This window comes from Hypomesus nipponensis, chromosome 7 (genome assembly GCF_054491055.1).
Source record: "Hypomesus nipponensis isolate SF chromosome 7, ASM5449105v1, whole genome shotgun sequence".
NCBI classification, from domain to species: domain Eukaryota; kingdom Metazoa; phylum Chordata; class Actinopteri; order Osmeriformes; family Osmeridae; genus Hypomesus; species Hypomesus nipponensis.
The window spans coordinates 13,018,747-13,036,868 of record NC_140367.1 but is presented as its reverse complement, the minus strand read 5'-3'; the positions used below and the strand labels follow the sequence as shown (position 1 = coordinate 13,036,868).

The window sequence follows — 18,122 nt, the reverse complement described above, 5'->3', positions numbered from 1 at the left end:
CACTGCTTCCGATGATGGATTTAATTAATCATAGTATCAGTACCAAATAATACAGGAGGAATAAACAAAATATTGATGTTTGGGAAATGTACTAAATAACCTCACCTTACAAAAACATTACATAACTTGATATATGGACACAAAAACCCTTAAATCTAGCAACTTGTCTGTTGACGATGAATTCTGCATTTATCTGATAATCCAGAGGCATTTAATGAACACAGATTGCTAATACAAGATACAGATAAACTGCACACAAAACCATGTTGGATCATTTTAGATTTTTTTATTGGACAATAATTACAGGATATACATAGTGTTTCATTGAAACAAGGGTGTAACACTGATGGGCAATGCCCTCTTTGCTCCTGAGGTCACGAGATGGCTGATGTACTCTCCAACCAAGATGTGCATATAACACGTACACAAGTTACAATCAGGGTTAAAACTAGTGTGTACGCAGATCACCCACCTCTATTACAGTAGGTTCCACACTTAACATTGACTTTCAGTGTACAGCAAATGGGTCTACTCATTGTTAAGGGAGAAATTCAAGCTTGTTGCACATGGGGGGTGGTAGAGCTCACTGCTTGCCATGAAAGCATTATAGTAAGGGGGGATATCCACAAACACAAAATTCACTAGCTTTGTTCTCAGCTCCATTGTGTCCAATACATACATTTAAAATCATATATATGTACACAATATATAAATATAGTAAAATAGATTAAATTACACTGATTTCATGTTCTTCCATAAATAATAGGACAAGTTTGAATTATGCGTGAGGTTAGCATTGGAAGCACAGTAACCTGCTTGAGGTGGCTTATATCACAAGTGGACGTGACACACCCTTATTCATTTCTTTTCTTGCAAGTGTGGAACATACATATAGGATCATCTGCAAACATTAAAACATAAAAAAACACAACATACATTGTCCTGAACTCCACTCGCCTGTACAATAGAAGCTGTTTTATAACAAGTGATATTTGGTTGTGCGGCATTGCCGTCAAAACATTTTTGCATGTTAAACAGGTACATTACAACCACTTCATGTGGTTAAATTCAAGGTATTCTTCCATACAGAAAAATGTTTTACTCCCTCCTTATCTTAGGGAGATGGAACAGATTACCCTAGCTATTCTCATTTCTCCTACAAATAATGTAAATGTCCTAAAAGCATCATACTCTTAAATATTCTACTGCCATTAGAGATATTTTGCAGCATCCAGTGTATTGAGAAGGCATATACAATGCATTATACAATTAAAGCTGGCACTATTACCAAAGTCATGAAGCCTTGGTACAAATACTGAAGCAGTGTAGTTGTCAGTGAACTGCAACATTTTCACAAATGTGCTAAAGATCAAGTGCTTTTCAATATATAAACAAGTATTACAAATACAAATTTTCAAAGTGAAAAATCGAATTAATTCACCTTAAGTTCAAATGCTCTGTTGCCTCTATCGATTTCTGTCCAGGACGTTTGTGTGGCTCAGGTACGGAATATAATCTTAAAAGGAAAACATTTAGGCAAGCATGCACAAGATCCGCAGGACCTGTAGTTGAGCTACATTTAAAGAGTAAGTCATCCCTGTTTGAGGCACCATCAAAGGTTTAAACTGTACCAGAACTACAAAAAGCATGTGAAAACAGATAAAAAATAAAAACAAAATAAGAGAAAAACCATCATTGTGGCCTTACAGTATACTGTACAATTTCAGATACATTCTCTTGGAATGGTATGGTCTCTTGCTCTCAGGTTTTGTTCGAGCATTGTGTGAGAGTGTTTTTTTTGCAGTCATTGCAATCAGATGTTTTGCTCCTGAGCTGCATGCCATTGCCCTCTTCTGGTAGCCTCCTCTTAGTGCCCATCAGCATGGCTAGAAGGGGCTGAGGCGTTGTGGATCCAGTCGAGGATGATGAGTGTCATGCTTCCAATCATGACAAAGAAACCACTGCACAAAAAGATGGTTGCCTGGAGATGGAGGATATAATTTTGTATCAATTGAATTGTCTTTTTTACAAAGAACTACTGAATTGACCATGAAGTCGAACTACTAGTATTCTATCAATCCTTCTGCCAATGTATGTGATCTAAGATTGATAGTTATGTACTGTATATTTAGTTATGGTATACTGCATATTTGTACATCTGTCAACCCAAAAAGGGTTAGGGTATATCTTTCTTTACCCCAATCTTCTGGACAGACTTCATTGACTCTTTCTTGACCAGTTTGATGTAGAAAGCAGAGGGCAGAATAAAAATCAACATAGCTGCAGCCGAGGCACCTGCAAAATAGAAAAACAGAGGAATACAATATTTTTTGATCAGAGTTTTTATTTAAGCATTATAAAAATGTATAAAGTCGAAAGTTTAAATCAAATCAACTCACCACACCCTGACGCAGGGGCACGGCTAATAATTTTGGGCCCCCTTCCTCCCTATTTTGGTAATGTCTCCTCCCCCCATTGGGGCCCTGGGAGATTTGTCCCACTTTGACCAGGGGCTTGTTCCATAAAGACTGCTCAAAAGAGCTGGGATTAAAGTCCCAAACCTGACTTGAATTAACCTAACAAGTCAGTCAGGGCAAAAGCGGTTCCATAAAGACCAATTCTAGTTCACGTAATGCGACTAATTCAAGTCAGATTCAAGTAGTCAAGATAATTGCAGGTGCACCCTATTCTTAAGCAGCCCGAGAGGTTGAACATGGATCCACCACGGCAAAACACAATGTTAACGGCCATGTTTCCCCCCCCCATTTTTTTTTTTTTTATAGATCTTTACTTCATTGATTACAAAAATCATAGGCCCACAAAACACATCTACGTTTACATTTTTGACATTGTTTCAAATAAATAGCCGACAATAAACCAATAACTTTTTAACATGATTTTTGTATTGGGAAAATGGAGGATAGAGGCATGTATTTAGGTTTGTTTTTGTAATTGTACATGATTTATGTAGCTAGGAGCATTCTATTGGAGTAATGTAGATTGCAATTTTTATGTTGCATCAGCCTAAACTTTTGTTTTCACAAACTACCATAAGTCAAACGTTTTTCAGAATATGTTGCCACAGGAACTGAGTTCGAACTACATTACTCTGGCTTTATCGAACCGAATCAACTGGAAATTGGTCTGGCTAACTGACTTAAGCCTGGCTTATTTGGTAAACTTCCTTTATGGAACAGGCCTCTGGTATATAAGGTGTAGAAAGAAGAGCCAGCCACTCACCAATAAAACCAAAAATGTCTCTGATGGTTGGAACAAAGATGACCAGTGCATTGGTGCTGGCCAGCAGCACAATGGTGATGATGGAGTGACGAATCCAGCTGAAATCCTTGGAGGGACACAGGAGCTGATTGACTGAGGTGCGAATCTACATAGACAAGAAAAGCAGAAACACAAAGTTAGTAGACAGTCAAGCTTGACCTTGCAATGATACAAATGTAGTTTACTATGATCATAGATACTGTATCAATATTAAGATAGCCATATGTGTCTGTCTCATAAAAGAGACAAAGACAAAGAGATTACTCACAGGGAAGAGCACAACAGGGACAGTGAGAGTGACAGCAGTCAACACAGCTAAGCGCACAATCAGTAGGATAACATCAGCCTTGTAGACCTTGGAGTAGGTGTGAAGCAGTTCTGGCTCCACGTTCACTAATCCGGACGGAAAAAAACACAATCTCAAATATGCTCAACATTCTGTAGTGTAACATTTGGACAGACCCTCAAGACAAACGTAATGATCAAATTCGAATATTATATTACAGTTCCCTGTCGATGACAACAGCTGTGCTCATAGCCAAAGTTTAAGATTTAATAAACCTTGCTGTATAATTGACGCAGCAGGACTTATTCTGATCACCTGATCTTTAAAAATACATTTCTTGATTCTTGGCTATTTGCCTCAATAAACTGCAGCTGTTCTTAGTAATTTAGCAGTACATACGACAGTCATCATATTGCACTATGATGCAGTATACAACTTTACTGTGTCTACTGTCAGCAAGTTTAAACATTCACTGCCATATGCAGGATTTTTTAAATGACCATACATGTGTGTAAAATTATATTGCAATTCTTTATTATTAAAACATAATTATGGCTTACCATTGAAAGTTAGATATCCAAAGAGGGCAGCCAGCAGGTACATGATGAACATAGCCAAAAAAGAGACATTGGCAACTCCCTGCATCTTTCTATGAGAACGACTGTAGAATAGAGTGGGAATAAAGACATGAGTTCTATCTGTGATGTATTTGTAAACACTGCTTGACATGTGAAAATGATAAGGATGACCTACTCTTTTAGCTCCTCGTACATGGGCAGGATGGCAGGGTGGCACACAAAGGCAAATGTCAGAATGGGAACAGCATAGACGGTCTAAGGAGAAGAGTTTAAGATTAGGGTTTGGCAGATCACTTAAATAACTTTTTAAATGCATACTCACATTGAGGCAGATCACTAAGAGAACTACAAACACAAATACTTGCAGTGCCATACAACAAAAGTGCATTCAATCAACGCCTCATTCACAGGGTAACACACAGTGTTGTGTACTTTGCATGCCACAACACACAACTGTAATCATGCAACCTTCCATGGGCAAAACACGACTGCCACATGACCAGTGCTATGGGAAATGTGTAGTTTGTGAAATCTAGATCCTGGTGCTTATCATAAGCTGCAGTTAATTTAGTACCTATTAACTAACACATCTCATCTTACAATACCACCAACCCTAACCCTTCCTAATATTAACACTGATATAGTCTTCATGCATATGCCTTCATGTTAAGCATCTTTTAAAGGCTTTATTACCTATAAACTAACACTTATTAATAGCACCTGAATCTAAAGTGTAAGCCACAATTTTGCTAGTAAATAAAATAGTGTTGATATGCTGCATGTCATGTATATTTCTTCATGCACAATATTGCAGATTTAGATACTAATTCTCTTAAACTTAGGCTGATAAATGTTAATCGTTGCCTTTCTAAGATGAACCAATGAACTACTCCAACATCAATATATTGTCTTTTCAAGATTTTCAGGATTTACCTGAGAGTTAAACACAAAGTATTTGGGAGTGCAGACATCTTCACCGTAGGCCAATGCGGTTCGGTTAAGGTGGGATACAGTGGTGTTCGGGACCTTTAAAGTCTCATTCAAACCATCAAAGTCCCCCAGCACCAGAGGGCAAGGGATCTGAAATTTCTTATATATCACCTTAAATAGAACACAGATCAGTTCAGTTTTGTTAATCATCACAAGTTCATCCATTGACACCATGATACTTAGACCTTCCAATAACTACACATTTCTATTTTCATGGGACCAATACATTGAACAGTATAGGAAATACAAAAGAGAGACGCTGCTAGAAATGGCCCAGGCTGGAATTAGAATAGTAGCCTTCAGTTAAAGTACCAAATGTAAGCCCCTCCAGTGCCATCAGAGCGCCCCAACGTTTCTAAGGTTTATTTGAGCATATTGTTTTTTTAGACAACGAGTTGAAAATTGAAATAACTATACATGATATAGGATGATTGTGTCATTATAGAAAAAATAGTGTTGGGGACTCACCACAATCAGGAAGAAAACCATACACAGGAGAGAGAAACCACTGGTGTAACCAAGATAACCTAAAAGGAAGAAAATTGAAATTAAAGTATTTACTTTAGATCAGACAGGTCAGAGAGATCTAAACATCACTGGAGTCTTTGTGATTGTTTTGGTTTCCTGCTCCTTTGATTTGAAATATGGTTAATGTGCATAAGGCTTCTTCTCTTTGTACACACTGTATAGTAATAGTTTCTATAATTAGCTAGACATGTGTCAGTAGTACATGCATTAGAATTTTCTGTGTAAATGAAAGACTGCTTTTGGAGACAGTTTTTGAGGTGTGAACCATAAGTGTCCTTGGCAGTTTCATTAATCATTACCAATAAACACCTCGGAACTCGCATTTAAATTCAAGCTATTTCTGACTGAGAGCTGCTAGACAGATTTATCATACTGCCAGGAGTCGGTCTCTCTTGAAATATGGCAGGTGTATGGATCATAATCCAAGGATGTGCATTGAAGCATGCAAAGTGTTTGAAACCATTTTAGAGAAAAATAAAAAGGACTATAAATAAACATGACTGTGTTGCACTAAGGGACGTAGCCATGCATCTGGCAAACTGCTCAACCAATCAGTGTGCTTTGTCTTAGCTCGCAATGACAATCCAAAGGGCTGCTCAACATTAACACAGATATGGTTAATTCTCGCAAATGCAAACTCAGTCAAGTGGACAGTACGAAACAGGTCACTGGACTCCATATACCCAAAAAAGTAAGTAGGCCAAATTCTGTAATGTTACAATTGTTGCTCTGTAGGCTATACAAACTCACTATAGTTCAGCTCTATATAGATTACAGGAATTTGATTTCCATTGCTTTGCTAGGCATCATTACATGTTTTGGGCAAACTCCCTTAGCTAATTTTCCTATCGCAATTACGCAGATACGGCCCGATAAGCAGAGCTGACACTTGGACACACTTGGACGATATTAAATCATCTTAATTCTGAAGGTTTTAATCCTGGATGAAATGCTAGTTCGATAACTGACAATATAAAGTATCCACTTTATTTTCAGTATAGGTCAGTGAATTTTGTTATGCTAGTGAATTGATGGGTTTACTGATGCAAAAACTCTGCCTGCATTTCGTGAACATGCATAAACTCCCATTAAACTAACACAGACTCAACTAGCATTACCTAATAAACATCTTAATCACTGGCTGCATCACAGGCAAGGGCATCACAGACACTGTACTATCTATCTATTGATAAATCCAGGAATCTGTGTGTGTGTGTTAGCTTAACTTAAATGAAACTTGAGAACATCCATTAATCTGTCATTCAAATATACAGCTACAAAACACACTTCCTGTACACCCTTACCCAGGTTTCGCAGCAGGGAGAGAGGCAAAATGATAAAGAGTGACACCAGCAGCACCAGGTAGTCCCCATTTGCATACCATTCTCTAAAACACAGACACCACGAGTCATTAAATACACACTTAAGGACATTTGTACATAGTCGCTCACATGCCTATTGGAATATGACCCCTCCTAACATTCTCCCTCAAAAAATGCTTTCAAAAATAGGCAGGGCTCGACAATAACGATAGCCCGATGGCCCGGGGCCAGTAAAAAGTAACGTTGGGACAGTTAAACTAGCAACTCACTGGCCCGATCGGGCCACTGCAAATTATTGATTGAAAAAAACAATGTGCATTCATATGTTTTGCTATTTGCTAAATGCATAAATAACTTTGCAGCTCGTATGGCACACAGTTTGCAAATCAAGAGTTGAGTAGTGAGTGACGAGTGGTTGTCAAATTGTAATTCTATAATGTTGATACATTTTTATCAACTGGAGCGAGACTGGCGCGAGATTATAACGTGAAGATGGCAGCAAACTAGTAGCCTGACGGTGTCATACTCAAAATTCTAGTCTGATATGAGTCTGATAACTCTCCGTTGGGCTGTGACTATGGGGCGTGTGTCAACCGAGCTCGTAAAACAAATGCCTCTTCGCTGAATTGGATAGACCTACAACCAATCAGAGCAACGTAATATGTTGTTTGTTGAAAACAAATTCAACCCAAGCGCTCTTTGGTGACGTTGTTGATTACGTTACTGTTGATCATCTGTCCATCATCGTATAAAGCCCGCCCTGACAATTTAATTGGTCCGAACAGCTCCTGTTCGGATATAGTTTTTCCGCAATCGAGCCCCTCCAGACCCAAATTCCGGACCACATTTTTTTGTGGGCGAGGATAAGTTGGGCTGGCAGCCAGGCTAGCAAACTAGAGCAAAGCAGACAAAAGTGGATCTTTTTACACTGGCACCGACAAATTTCGAAAACAATCCCTGACCAGCCATGCTAGCAGACAGCACCTGGTGTGCGTGACAGCTAAGCGGATGGTTGACAATCCATCTTGCAGGCCGTTGACCATGCTGGTCAGGAATTATTGCACGATTTATAACAACGGCATATAAAAAAAAAAAAAACGTCTTATAACAACGGCTTATCACATAATTACGATGGGCCAGCCGTTCGTCTCGTTCCCCAGGGCAGCAGAAAAATTGTGTCGACTTGGGTACTTGGTATCATACTGATGAAATGCTATGGAAGTTTCTCTATATTTGCATTGAGGGACTAGAGGTTTCAGTCCCAGCCAGACAGAGTTGTGCAGAGATGGCTGCCAGAAGGGAAGAGAGCGCTTCACGTTGGAGATTAAAAGTCAATAGTTTTGCTGACTATTACCTGTTCATTTTTTATCACTAGATATGTTTAATCTGTGTTTAATAAATGGTTATTGGTAAAAGAATAACATAACTTATAAGTCTTTGGTTTTGTTGTAACTGATAAATTACAACTTTTGGAGGGGGGGCCAGTAAAAATTGTCTTGGGGCCAGGCAAAATGTTTTAATGTTGAGCCCTGGACATGGTAATAGTTTATATTTATCAATTAACAGAATGCAAAGTGAGTGAACTGAAGACAAATCCACATCAAATTAATATTTGGTGAGACCACCCTTCAAAACAGCATCAATTGTTCTAGGTATACTTGCGCAAAATTTTTGAAGGAACTCGGCAGGTATGTTGGCCCAAACATCTTGGAGAACTAACCACAGTTCTTCTGTGGATATAGGCAGCCTCAGTTGCTTCTCTCTCTTCATGTAATCCCAGACAAAATCGATGATGTTGAGATCAGGGCTCTGTGGGGGCCATACCATCACTTCCAGGACTCCTTGTTCTTCTTTACGCTGAAGATAGTTCTTAATCTTGCTGTATGTTTGGGAATAAAGTTGGGGCCAATTAGATGCCTCCCTGATGGTATTGCATGATGGATAAGTATCTGCCTGTACTTCTCAGCATTGAGGATACCATTAATTCTGACCAAATTCCCAACTCCATTTGCAGAAATGCAGCCCCAAACTTGCAAGGAACCTCCACCATGCTTCAATGTTGCCTGCAGACACTCATTCGTGTACCACTCTCCAGCCCTTCGGCAAACAAACTGCCTTCTGCTACAGCCAAATATTTTACATTTTGACTCATCAGTCCAGAGCACCTGGTGCCATTTTGCTGCACCCCAGTTCCTGTGTTTTCGTGGTTCATAGTTAATTGTTGAGTCGCTTGGCCTTGTTTCCACGTCGGAGGTATGGCTTTTTGGTCGCAAGTCTTCCATGAAGGCCACTTCTAACCAGACTTCTCCAGACAGTAGATGGATGTACCAGGGTCCTACTGTTTTCTGCCAATTCTTAGCTGATGTCACTGCTGGACATCTTCCGATTGTGAAGCGAAGTAAGCATGATGTGTCTTTCAGCTGCTGCAGTAAGTTTACTTGGCCGATGGCTCCGTCTACAGTCCTCAACGTTGCCCGTTTCTTTGTGCTTCTTCAAAAGAGCTTGGACAGCACATCTGGAAACACCTGTCTGCCTTGAACTTTCTGCCTGGGAGAGACCTTGCTGAAGCAATATAAATACCTTCCGTCTTGTTGCTGTGCTCAGTCTTGCCATGGTGTATGACCTTTAACAGTAAACTGTCTTCAGCAACCTCACCTTGTTAGCTGAGTTTGGCTGTTCCTCATTCAGTTTTAGTCCTCCTACACAGCTGTTTCTGTTTTAGTTAAAGATTGTGTTTCAACCTACATATTGAGTTGATCATCATTAGCACCTGTTTGGTAATTATGTAATCATACACCTGACTATATGCCTACAAAATCCCTGATTTTGTTCAAATAATTGATGCTGTTTTGAAGGCAAAGGGTGGTCACACCAAATATAGATTTGATGTATATTTTTCTTCTGTTCACTCACTTTGCATTTAGTTAATTGATAAATATATTCAATTAACGTGTCTATTTTTGAAAGCATTATTATTATTTTTTTCTTTCTTAGTTTTTTCTTATACCTGCCTGAAATTTGTGCACAGTACTGTATACTGTATACCTATGTACATACACGCATATCAACATAAGACATATAGTGCCTTACCCGTTGCTGGCCCCAAAGAAGGCTTGAATGACAATTGGTAGTTCGTACTTCACAATGTAGAGGTAGCTTGACATTGCTGAAAAACAAACAAAACAACTAAATGTTGCCATTACTTATTATTTAAGGATAAAGATTTGTGGAAATAATGTTGTGGACATCAATTGTGTAATGCAGGTGTGCAATTGTGCAGTGTATTCTGGAACAACTTGATGAAGACAATTGTACCACAAATTGATTTTTTTTTGCTGCCTAGATAGAAAGTTCCTTGTCTTACCTCCAATGTTTTGCATGGTGATGGAGCAAGATGTGGCCAGCTTTCCTGGCATGCCAAATGCCTTATAGCCCAGCTGCTCATAGACCAGGGATCCTAAGGGGGGTAATAAAACGGAAAATGACACTTAGAGGATACAGTTAGTAGCACTGTTATTTCACCCCTGCGGCTCTTCTCTGATTGAAGAGCAGCAATGTGAAATAAGGATTGACCAACATGTTACTTCCTCATATGTTTTCTCATTATTATCCAATTTTACTTACCATACTATGATAGAATATGTATGTGTGTATGATAAATATGTAATTAAATAGTATTAGGGGTGTAAGTTATTAACTTTTAGGTGAAAAGTATAAAAAGGCTGTAGTTGATGTTGTAAAGAGGCAGTCAATGTCAACATCAAATAATGCCCGAAAAGCCCAACTTCCCCCATACCATTTTTAACTTGTGTAATAGCTTGTACCGCTAAATCATGAAGTAGTGTAACTACATAGCAGTACCTATGTAACTGCAATATTGTTCTTATACAATGTATATTGGTATGTAGTTCCGTGGTAATTTTACCTTACTGTAGTGTTGCCATTTCTTGTTTTTATTATTTACTGTATAATGTAATGTATGAACAAACTGGTACTTTAAGTTACCTCCTTCATTGGCAGTCTTCAGCAGCAAGTGCACTGAGTAGAGGGAGAAAATGGACACAGCAACCAGCAGAATTCTGGGGAGAGACAGACAATAGTGCCTCTAAGAACAGACATTTTCTGATATGGTCCATTATGATTTTCACAATTGTCAAATTAAGTTTTTCTCCAATTTTTCCCATAAAAGTACTTTATTCCCGACTGCAATTAGCTGTGAACTCATGGCTGTATGTATTGCCAGATATATCATCGACTGTTTAGTCAATAACTTACATAACTCCTATGTAGTCTAGATATGGATTTACTAAAAAACAAAGACAAACAGACAGTGAAAGCATCTTTGTCCTCTCAAATTCAAGTCCAATTCAGAATGTACTAGCCTGTATTGTAACATAAAATAATCTGAAAAACTATTTTGAAGTTGGTACAGTTTGATATGGCATCAACATTGCAAATAGACATCTGAAGACATGACTGAATAACAGCAAACATATGTATAGTAGTTTAAAGTTCACAACAAGCAAAGAGTTTTATATCTTAAATCTCAAATAACCCAGCTCAAACTATGTATAACTATATTACACAGAGTGTAGATTTAAACAAAGTTTAGGGATGTTCAAATCTAGCCTGGCCCTGCCTTCCTACATACTTCCGCTCAATTTTCATTGTGCTTCTGTACTGCGTCAGGGCTTGAGGTATATTGGTCAGATGTCTCCGGTAAAAAGTCCGGTCCAATCAGCAAACAGAGAAAGTGGCTGAGAACGACGATGTTGTGCGCTTGTTTGTGTTGTAGTTATGTAATGGTGGCGGAGAAAGATGCGAGTGAAGCCTTTCAGTCCGTTGTGGAAACGATACCAAATATCCAGAAGTTAAAGCCGGAGCAAGAACAATCTTTGATCCCCATGGGGTTCGTTTGATTTTCCATCTAGCTCCGTTAGAGGTGAAGGACTTGCCTAAGGTGAATGCTAGCGATTGGATATGCCAGATCCAGAGTGGCTCTGGGCAGATCCAATAGTTTTAAACTTCAACAGAGTACCCGCCTTCAAGGAAGTTAACGCTTGTCAATGGATCGAGCCCAGACTCTATGTACAAATGCAATGTACGAGAGTCTGGTTAGGACCAGGCTAGTTCAAATCTACTTTCCTGTTAAGTCCAGAAAAGAACATTTCCTTCATGTACAATACAACATCATGTGAGAGGCCGGAAAAGTACCTTGGAGTTTATATAACTCTGGCCCAAATGCCAGCAAGATTACCACTGCTAAGCAGCTTCTCTCAACTTTCAGGGACTAGCCAGTAAAGCCTGGGTTGCTAGCTTGTGGGCTGCACTCACCCAACCTCAACTCACATTTCTACTCCTTCTGTTTGTAAATACGAGCTGGGGTGTTCACAAGCTATGACATTCCTGTCTTAAGGTTGACACAGAGTGGGAGGAAGTTATCTTTAAGTGATTGTGGTTTTGCTCTAATTAAGTAACAGAGGGGTGTTTAATCTTTAGTTAATACTAGATAATACCCAAAGGATCTTTTACACTTTTTACCCTTCAACTAATTTGTAATGAATGCTTCAGTCTGTATGTAGCCACTTAATTCAGCTACACTATCTATGGTCATCTTTACAATCTTTTGAGGGTCATCCAGCTGAGAGGACACAGCTGCTGTTTAGACTGTAGTTGTAAAAGCAGACTGTTAGCTTAGCTAGTCATGAGTCACATAAATATGACCAGTGGTCCATGGTAGTCCCTAATTACTTTATAAGTGCTACATTGCCAAGATTTTTAGACACATAGACGTATAGATTTCAGCAAATGTAGCTACATATTTGGGTTTATAATTCTTGACAAAAAAGTATGAATACTTACACAAACAGAGCAATGCCAGTATTGGCCATAGCATAGGCCAAGCCAAGGATTCCACTGCCCATAATGGCATTTCCCAGGTTGAAGACAGACATCCCAAAGGAAGCAGTGCCATGGTGCTGTTTAGAAGAGGTAAAACACTGTTAGAAAAAGGCCTCTGACACTTTGCCCACAACTATCAATTCCAAATGTGCTGTAATTGGCAGTACTCACATATTCTGTTTCATATTTTTTCTTGCCCAGGTTGTTTTCTGGAAGGAAGTTTTGATTCTCTGCATCCATATCCGGGTATTGGCTTAAAATGATGTACAAAAAAAGTTTGCATTTTTATTTTAAATATATTTCTGAGCTTTTAATATGATGGATTGTCAAGCCCATATTCTCACCTGCTAAGTGGGACCTTCTTGGCGTGGCAGTCTTGATAACTGTATTCATTACTATTTGAGCTGCAACAGCTATCTTCATCTGGGGAAATGTTAAAACGGCTCATCTCTGTTTTCGCAGTGGCTTGTTTCATGCTGTGAATAAAACAAAACGAATAACATGTAATACTTTCGCAACAGTAATCTTTCAGGTTGGGTTAAATTGTCTTACAAATCAATATTTGATCGTGAAAACGGAACCTGTCGCAGCCAACTTTATAGATATATGGTCACGTGTCCGACATTTACAAAGAGGGGGGTGACTCATCCTGTGAAGGCAGTGGAAAAATACCAGTCGGCATAAGCCACTGCATCATCAATGCCAGAAAGCCTTGAAAGACAAATCTTGACAAAGATAGGCGCTATGCTAAAGTTAATATCTCTGATATTCTATAATAGGCTATTATTACAGAAAATATGTTTTGGTTAAAATAACTTATTACTGAGTTTAAATAACTGAGTTTGCTTATTTAAATTGTTCCCATAATAGGCTTACCTACTGTTTATCAATGTATTTATTCTTTTTAGCCTACTAGATACATGGTTGGTCTAGAAACAAAGACACGTGCTTGTATGTTATGGGCATGGCTCCATTTTGCGCAGAGCCCAGTCTAATGTGTCTTCTTGCGGTCATTTAAGCAGCGAGTTGCATCATTTCTTAACTGTTATTTGATATCTTTCAGGATGAAGTTAAAAACATATCGGCAGTAGCCTAGTTAACTTAATCTTAAATAGGATAGACTACATCAGGATTTTTTACTGGACTTGTCAATTCTGTTTATTAAAGATGTATGAATTTTATATAAATAAATAAATATATATATATATATATAATTCTCATTATTTATTTGTGTTAAACAAATCATTGATAACATTTCAATCTTTACCATACAAGCCTGAGTTAAGTATAACCATATGTAGGCCTACAATAGTTTGAAGAAGACGTGGACGCCAATGTAAGGTATCCAATATTTTAGGTATTTGTATGTTGATGTTAGGGACACCCGAATTTGGAAGTCGAATCTTACCTTAGAAATTGAGAAGACTCCCTGTATTAAAACGTGGATATCTTCGAAGAAAATTGTATTTGACGAGTCCTTCGCCAACGAGATACGAAAATATATTGAGAATAATTTAGCCTATCCTTATAAAATTATGAATAGACGTTCGAAAATGTATTTTTTAGACAGAATGTCTGTTCAGTGTGGTGTCCTTTTATCAATTAAATGCGTTTGTTGTCATTTGAAAATAACCCTCCTCGATGATGCGATGCCAAACTGGAATCTACACCGTTAAACGAGGAAAGGTTGGACCGTACCTTTATATGTATCAGCATTGCATCAGCCTGAGGAGGGCGGGGAGTGGCATCTCATCTTCACCAGGAGATGACTATGACGCGGTTTGTGTACAAACAACCCGGATTCTTCCCGTCAAATCCGGTGCAGTGAGGTGAAATAGATTTTTGGTATAGATTTTAAAACAAAACACAAGGCGGACGTAGCGGACCTCATAAATAAATAAATTGTCTCGGCTAACTTTAATATAGCAATAATGGACTTGCATTGGTTATACTGAAATGTTATTATATTTTACAAATAATGTATGGCTTTTAGTTCTATTAGTGAAGTTGAAAGGATTAGTTTTCTTTAAAACGATATTTCTTGAGTCGCATGAAAGCATTCGTGTAATTAGCTGTGCGTGAAAACCACCGTTTGTAAAGACCATACCATTACAAGCACTAGGGGAGAGTGGGGTTTTTGTGCCAGCGGGGAAGTTGTGCCACCCCTTGTTTCTAGGGAACCATAGAAGAAATTGGTCAAGTGACCACACATTTTTGAAGTCAGACAATTTACTCATCCTGCAAAGAAGAGAGCCTCGTTGCATTTCTATGATCAAGGTTTTTTATTGTTGTGTCTGAACAGTCATGGATGATGCATTTATTCCAAAAACGTGGGATTGGGGTGAGTTGTGCCGCTTATTAATATTTTGAACATATTATTTTATTGTAATTGTACATTGTATTCTTAGATTTTATCACTAAAACTATGTGACATTCTTAATTTTAGACAGAAAATTGAAATAGACCATCATGCCACAGAGTTATAAGAGGAAGACAGGCAGGGGGTCCACTCCTCTAGAGGACATGGACAAAGCAGTGGAAGAGGTGGAGAAGGGGAAGTCCATTCGTCAGCTGGCGAGGCAGATGAACATATGCAGGATGTCATTAAAACAATACACGGAGAAGACAAAGATAGATGGAAAAGAAATAAGGCCAGGATATAAAAGAACTGGACTTACCAATCAAGTCTTTAATGTGCACTTGTGGCACAATAGGCTTGTAGAAAATCGGCCTTTGATGTTGTAAAATAACTTGAAATAAAACTTAAATTAGTAATTTTGTGTTGAATTTGTCTATCTTTTATATAGCATCACAGTTTCTGACATGGAAACTGTTTTACTTCAATAATCAATGGCAAAATTGACCCTAATGTATTCTCTCTAAAGACACAACTTACCCCGCACCGGGGGCAAGTTGTGCCACGAGACAACTTTTTTTCAGAAAGCCATATTTCTTAAATACTATATTTCAGATCCAAAGTGATTGTTCCCAGGGATACACCACATCCTGAAATATATGTACATATTTTAGTTGGAAGCATTACTGTCATGGCCTCGCTTTAAAGTCACTTTGAGTAAAAACTGTCACAACTCACCCCACTTTCCCCTACTTGTAACCAACTATTGTACTTAATTGGGTGTGGGTGTGTTGGGTGTGTTCTCACTAGCACAATCCAATTACCTCAAGCCACCTGGGACACATCAGCTATTAAGCATGTATAATATACTGACAGCAGTGCTTCACGTCTGCTAACCTTTGTAAAACATTCAGTCCTACATATATTTATGTAGTGTCTTCATTTATCAGTTTTATCCAAAACACAGGGGTAAATTTCAACCTGTAACCACAAATTTAAGCAATAAGCCCCAAGAGGCCGTGGTTTACGCTGATTTTAGAACAGGTAAAGGGAGTTTTTAGAAAAGTTTTCTAAAATCAGCGTAAACCACGACCTTGCGGGGCTTATTGCTTTTCTAAAACTGTTACTATAAATATTTTGTTATGGTTTCATCAATAGAAACAATTAAAAAACAAAATAGTTTAATAATAAACTGTCATTCTTCCGCTACTACAAAGTATAGTTCCTACATAAATCGTTGCCACGCAACAGCCAGATGGACATCTTTGCCGTCTTTTTCAATTTTAAATATTCGATGCGCAGTAATATGGAATGTTAAAGAATGTTATGAGGACAACCTGTGAGGTTATGCTGGATTTTACAACTGCATGGAACGCGATATAGCCAATCACAATCAAGGATGGGAACAACCAGTTTTAGAAAGGTAATTAGGCTATGTTCAATTGGTGTCTTGTTTAATTTAAATGTTACTGGTAGATTTAAGGACTTTGAGGATTTTATGTCTTTAATCATTGGTACATGAATTAGACCTTACTCCTAGAATAATTGTACAGGATCAAAATCATCTCACTATGGTCCACTGAACTCTATATCCATGTCATCCCAATCCTCTTGCCATAGGATTGACCCCATAAGATGTGTCTGTCCCTCATGATGGCCATGAGATGTCTTTTCCAAATACTCTCACAAATTATCTTTCCTTCTACAATGTATTGCTGAATGTGTCAATAAAAGTTACCTTACCTATCACTGCAGTTTTTGAACCATTTATCTTGTCAGTATCCACTATTTGTTTGATACTGGCTTGAGGGGCAATAGAATATTGAAGGTGATTTTAAAACAAAACTCATTATTTAAACAAAATATAATTATTTGTATGCCTTTGTATGTCAATGTTAAGTGTTTGACATTATTTATAATTTGATCATGCATCTCTGAAATGCATTAATTCTCTCTCTCACGCTCACTTACTCACTAACTCAGACACACACACTATGGCTTATACACATTCTTCCCTCTCGGTCACACATGAGTAAATTTGTGTATTGGTCTGTGCAAGCCATTGTGCAGGGCTTTAGCACAACCCTACACAACTAAGACGGCTCAGGAAACTGGAGCGGGGGACTGGATTTAGGCAGCGTTTGGCCCGATTCCCAGCCTTCCCAAGGCCCCATGCTACTTTAACACATCATCCACTCTGACGCGTCCAGACATAAGCACTGAGGTAACCAGGGGTGGAAGCAGGGTTTAGGGGTGTACTAAAATCTTTTGACTTATGGAGTTTAGTGCAAGCTGTTTACATTATTATTAAACATGGACATGGATACTTGAAGCGCTTCTTTAATCCTTTTTTGGGTTGATAAAAAATGTTAAATCCTAGACTTTTTAATTGGTAGCACAATCTTTGGAAAAATAACTGCAATTATTCACCTCCCATAGTTTCATACCACTCTCTACTGGCATTATGACTGCTACTTGAGCAAAGTGCTCCTCCTTCTGACAACTGCTTTTTTCAGATCTCTTCACAAATGTTATTTAGATCTGGACCCATTGACCTATGGATCTGGACCCAAAACACCCCACCCAAATGTTTTGCTAACTGCATCTGACTATTTTAACTAAAAAAGTAGCTTAACAGTGTCCCAATGCTTACTTTGCACAGCCTAACTTTACTTTGTGCAAAGTGCATTAGTGAATGCACAAGTTTGCTGTTTGGCGGATTTCTGAAGGACTATCATATGCAGGGTTGTCTTATTTATTTAAGATTAGCAACTTTTGAGCCACTTTGTCAGAGGCATGATTTATAGATGTCTTCAGGGATGGTAGTCCTTTTTGCAGGTTGTCATCTCTGAATATTGACTGTATTTCGTATAGATTACTTA

General features: G+C 38.4%; 1 protein-coding gene and 1 long non-coding RNA gene across 3 annotated transcripts; one reads left to right on the top strand and one right to left on the bottom strand.

Moving 5' to 3' along the window:
• Nucleotides 1–271: 271 nt before the first annotated feature.
• Nucleotides 272–14,722, bottom strand: slc38a2 (solute carrier family 38 member 2). 2 transcript variants are annotated; one of them, XM_084701171.1, is made up of 16 exons: nucleotides 14,583–14,722; nucleotides 13,229–13,360; nucleotides 13,056–13,137; nucleotides 12,846–12,961; nucleotides 10,989–11,062; nucleotides 10,348–10,440; nucleotides 10,074–10,149; nucleotides 6,966–7,048; nucleotides 5,602–5,660; nucleotides 5,077–5,244; nucleotides 4,319–4,398; nucleotides 4,126–4,226; nucleotides 3,548–3,672; nucleotides 3,241–3,385; nucleotides 2,198–2,295; nucleotides 272–1,981 (listed from the first exon to the last, which is right to left on the bottom strand). In XM_084701171.1, exons 2-16 carry the CDS (start codon nucleotides 13,357–13,359, stop codon nucleotides 1,868–1,870), a joined length of 1,545 nt encoding a protein of 514 aa, XP_084557297.1. In that variant the 5' UTR covers nucleotide 13,360; nucleotides 14,583–14,722; the 3' UTR covers nucleotides 272–1,867. The 2 variants fall into 2 exon arrangements, with proteins under 2 accessions (XP_084557297.1, XP_084557296.1); XM_084701170.1 differs by lacking the exon at nucleotides 14,583–14,722 and adding an exon at nucleotides 14,293–14,568.
• LOC146276866 (uncharacterized) lies at nucleotides 14,573–16,226 on the top strand. The gene is made up of 3 exons (XR_014762427.1): nucleotides 14,573–14,713; nucleotides 15,187–15,225; nucleotides 15,331–16,226. It is a non-coding gene; the product is annotated as an uncharacterized LOC146276866 (long non-coding RNA).
• The last annotated feature ends 1,896 nt before the right edge of the window (nucleotides 16,227–18,122 follow it).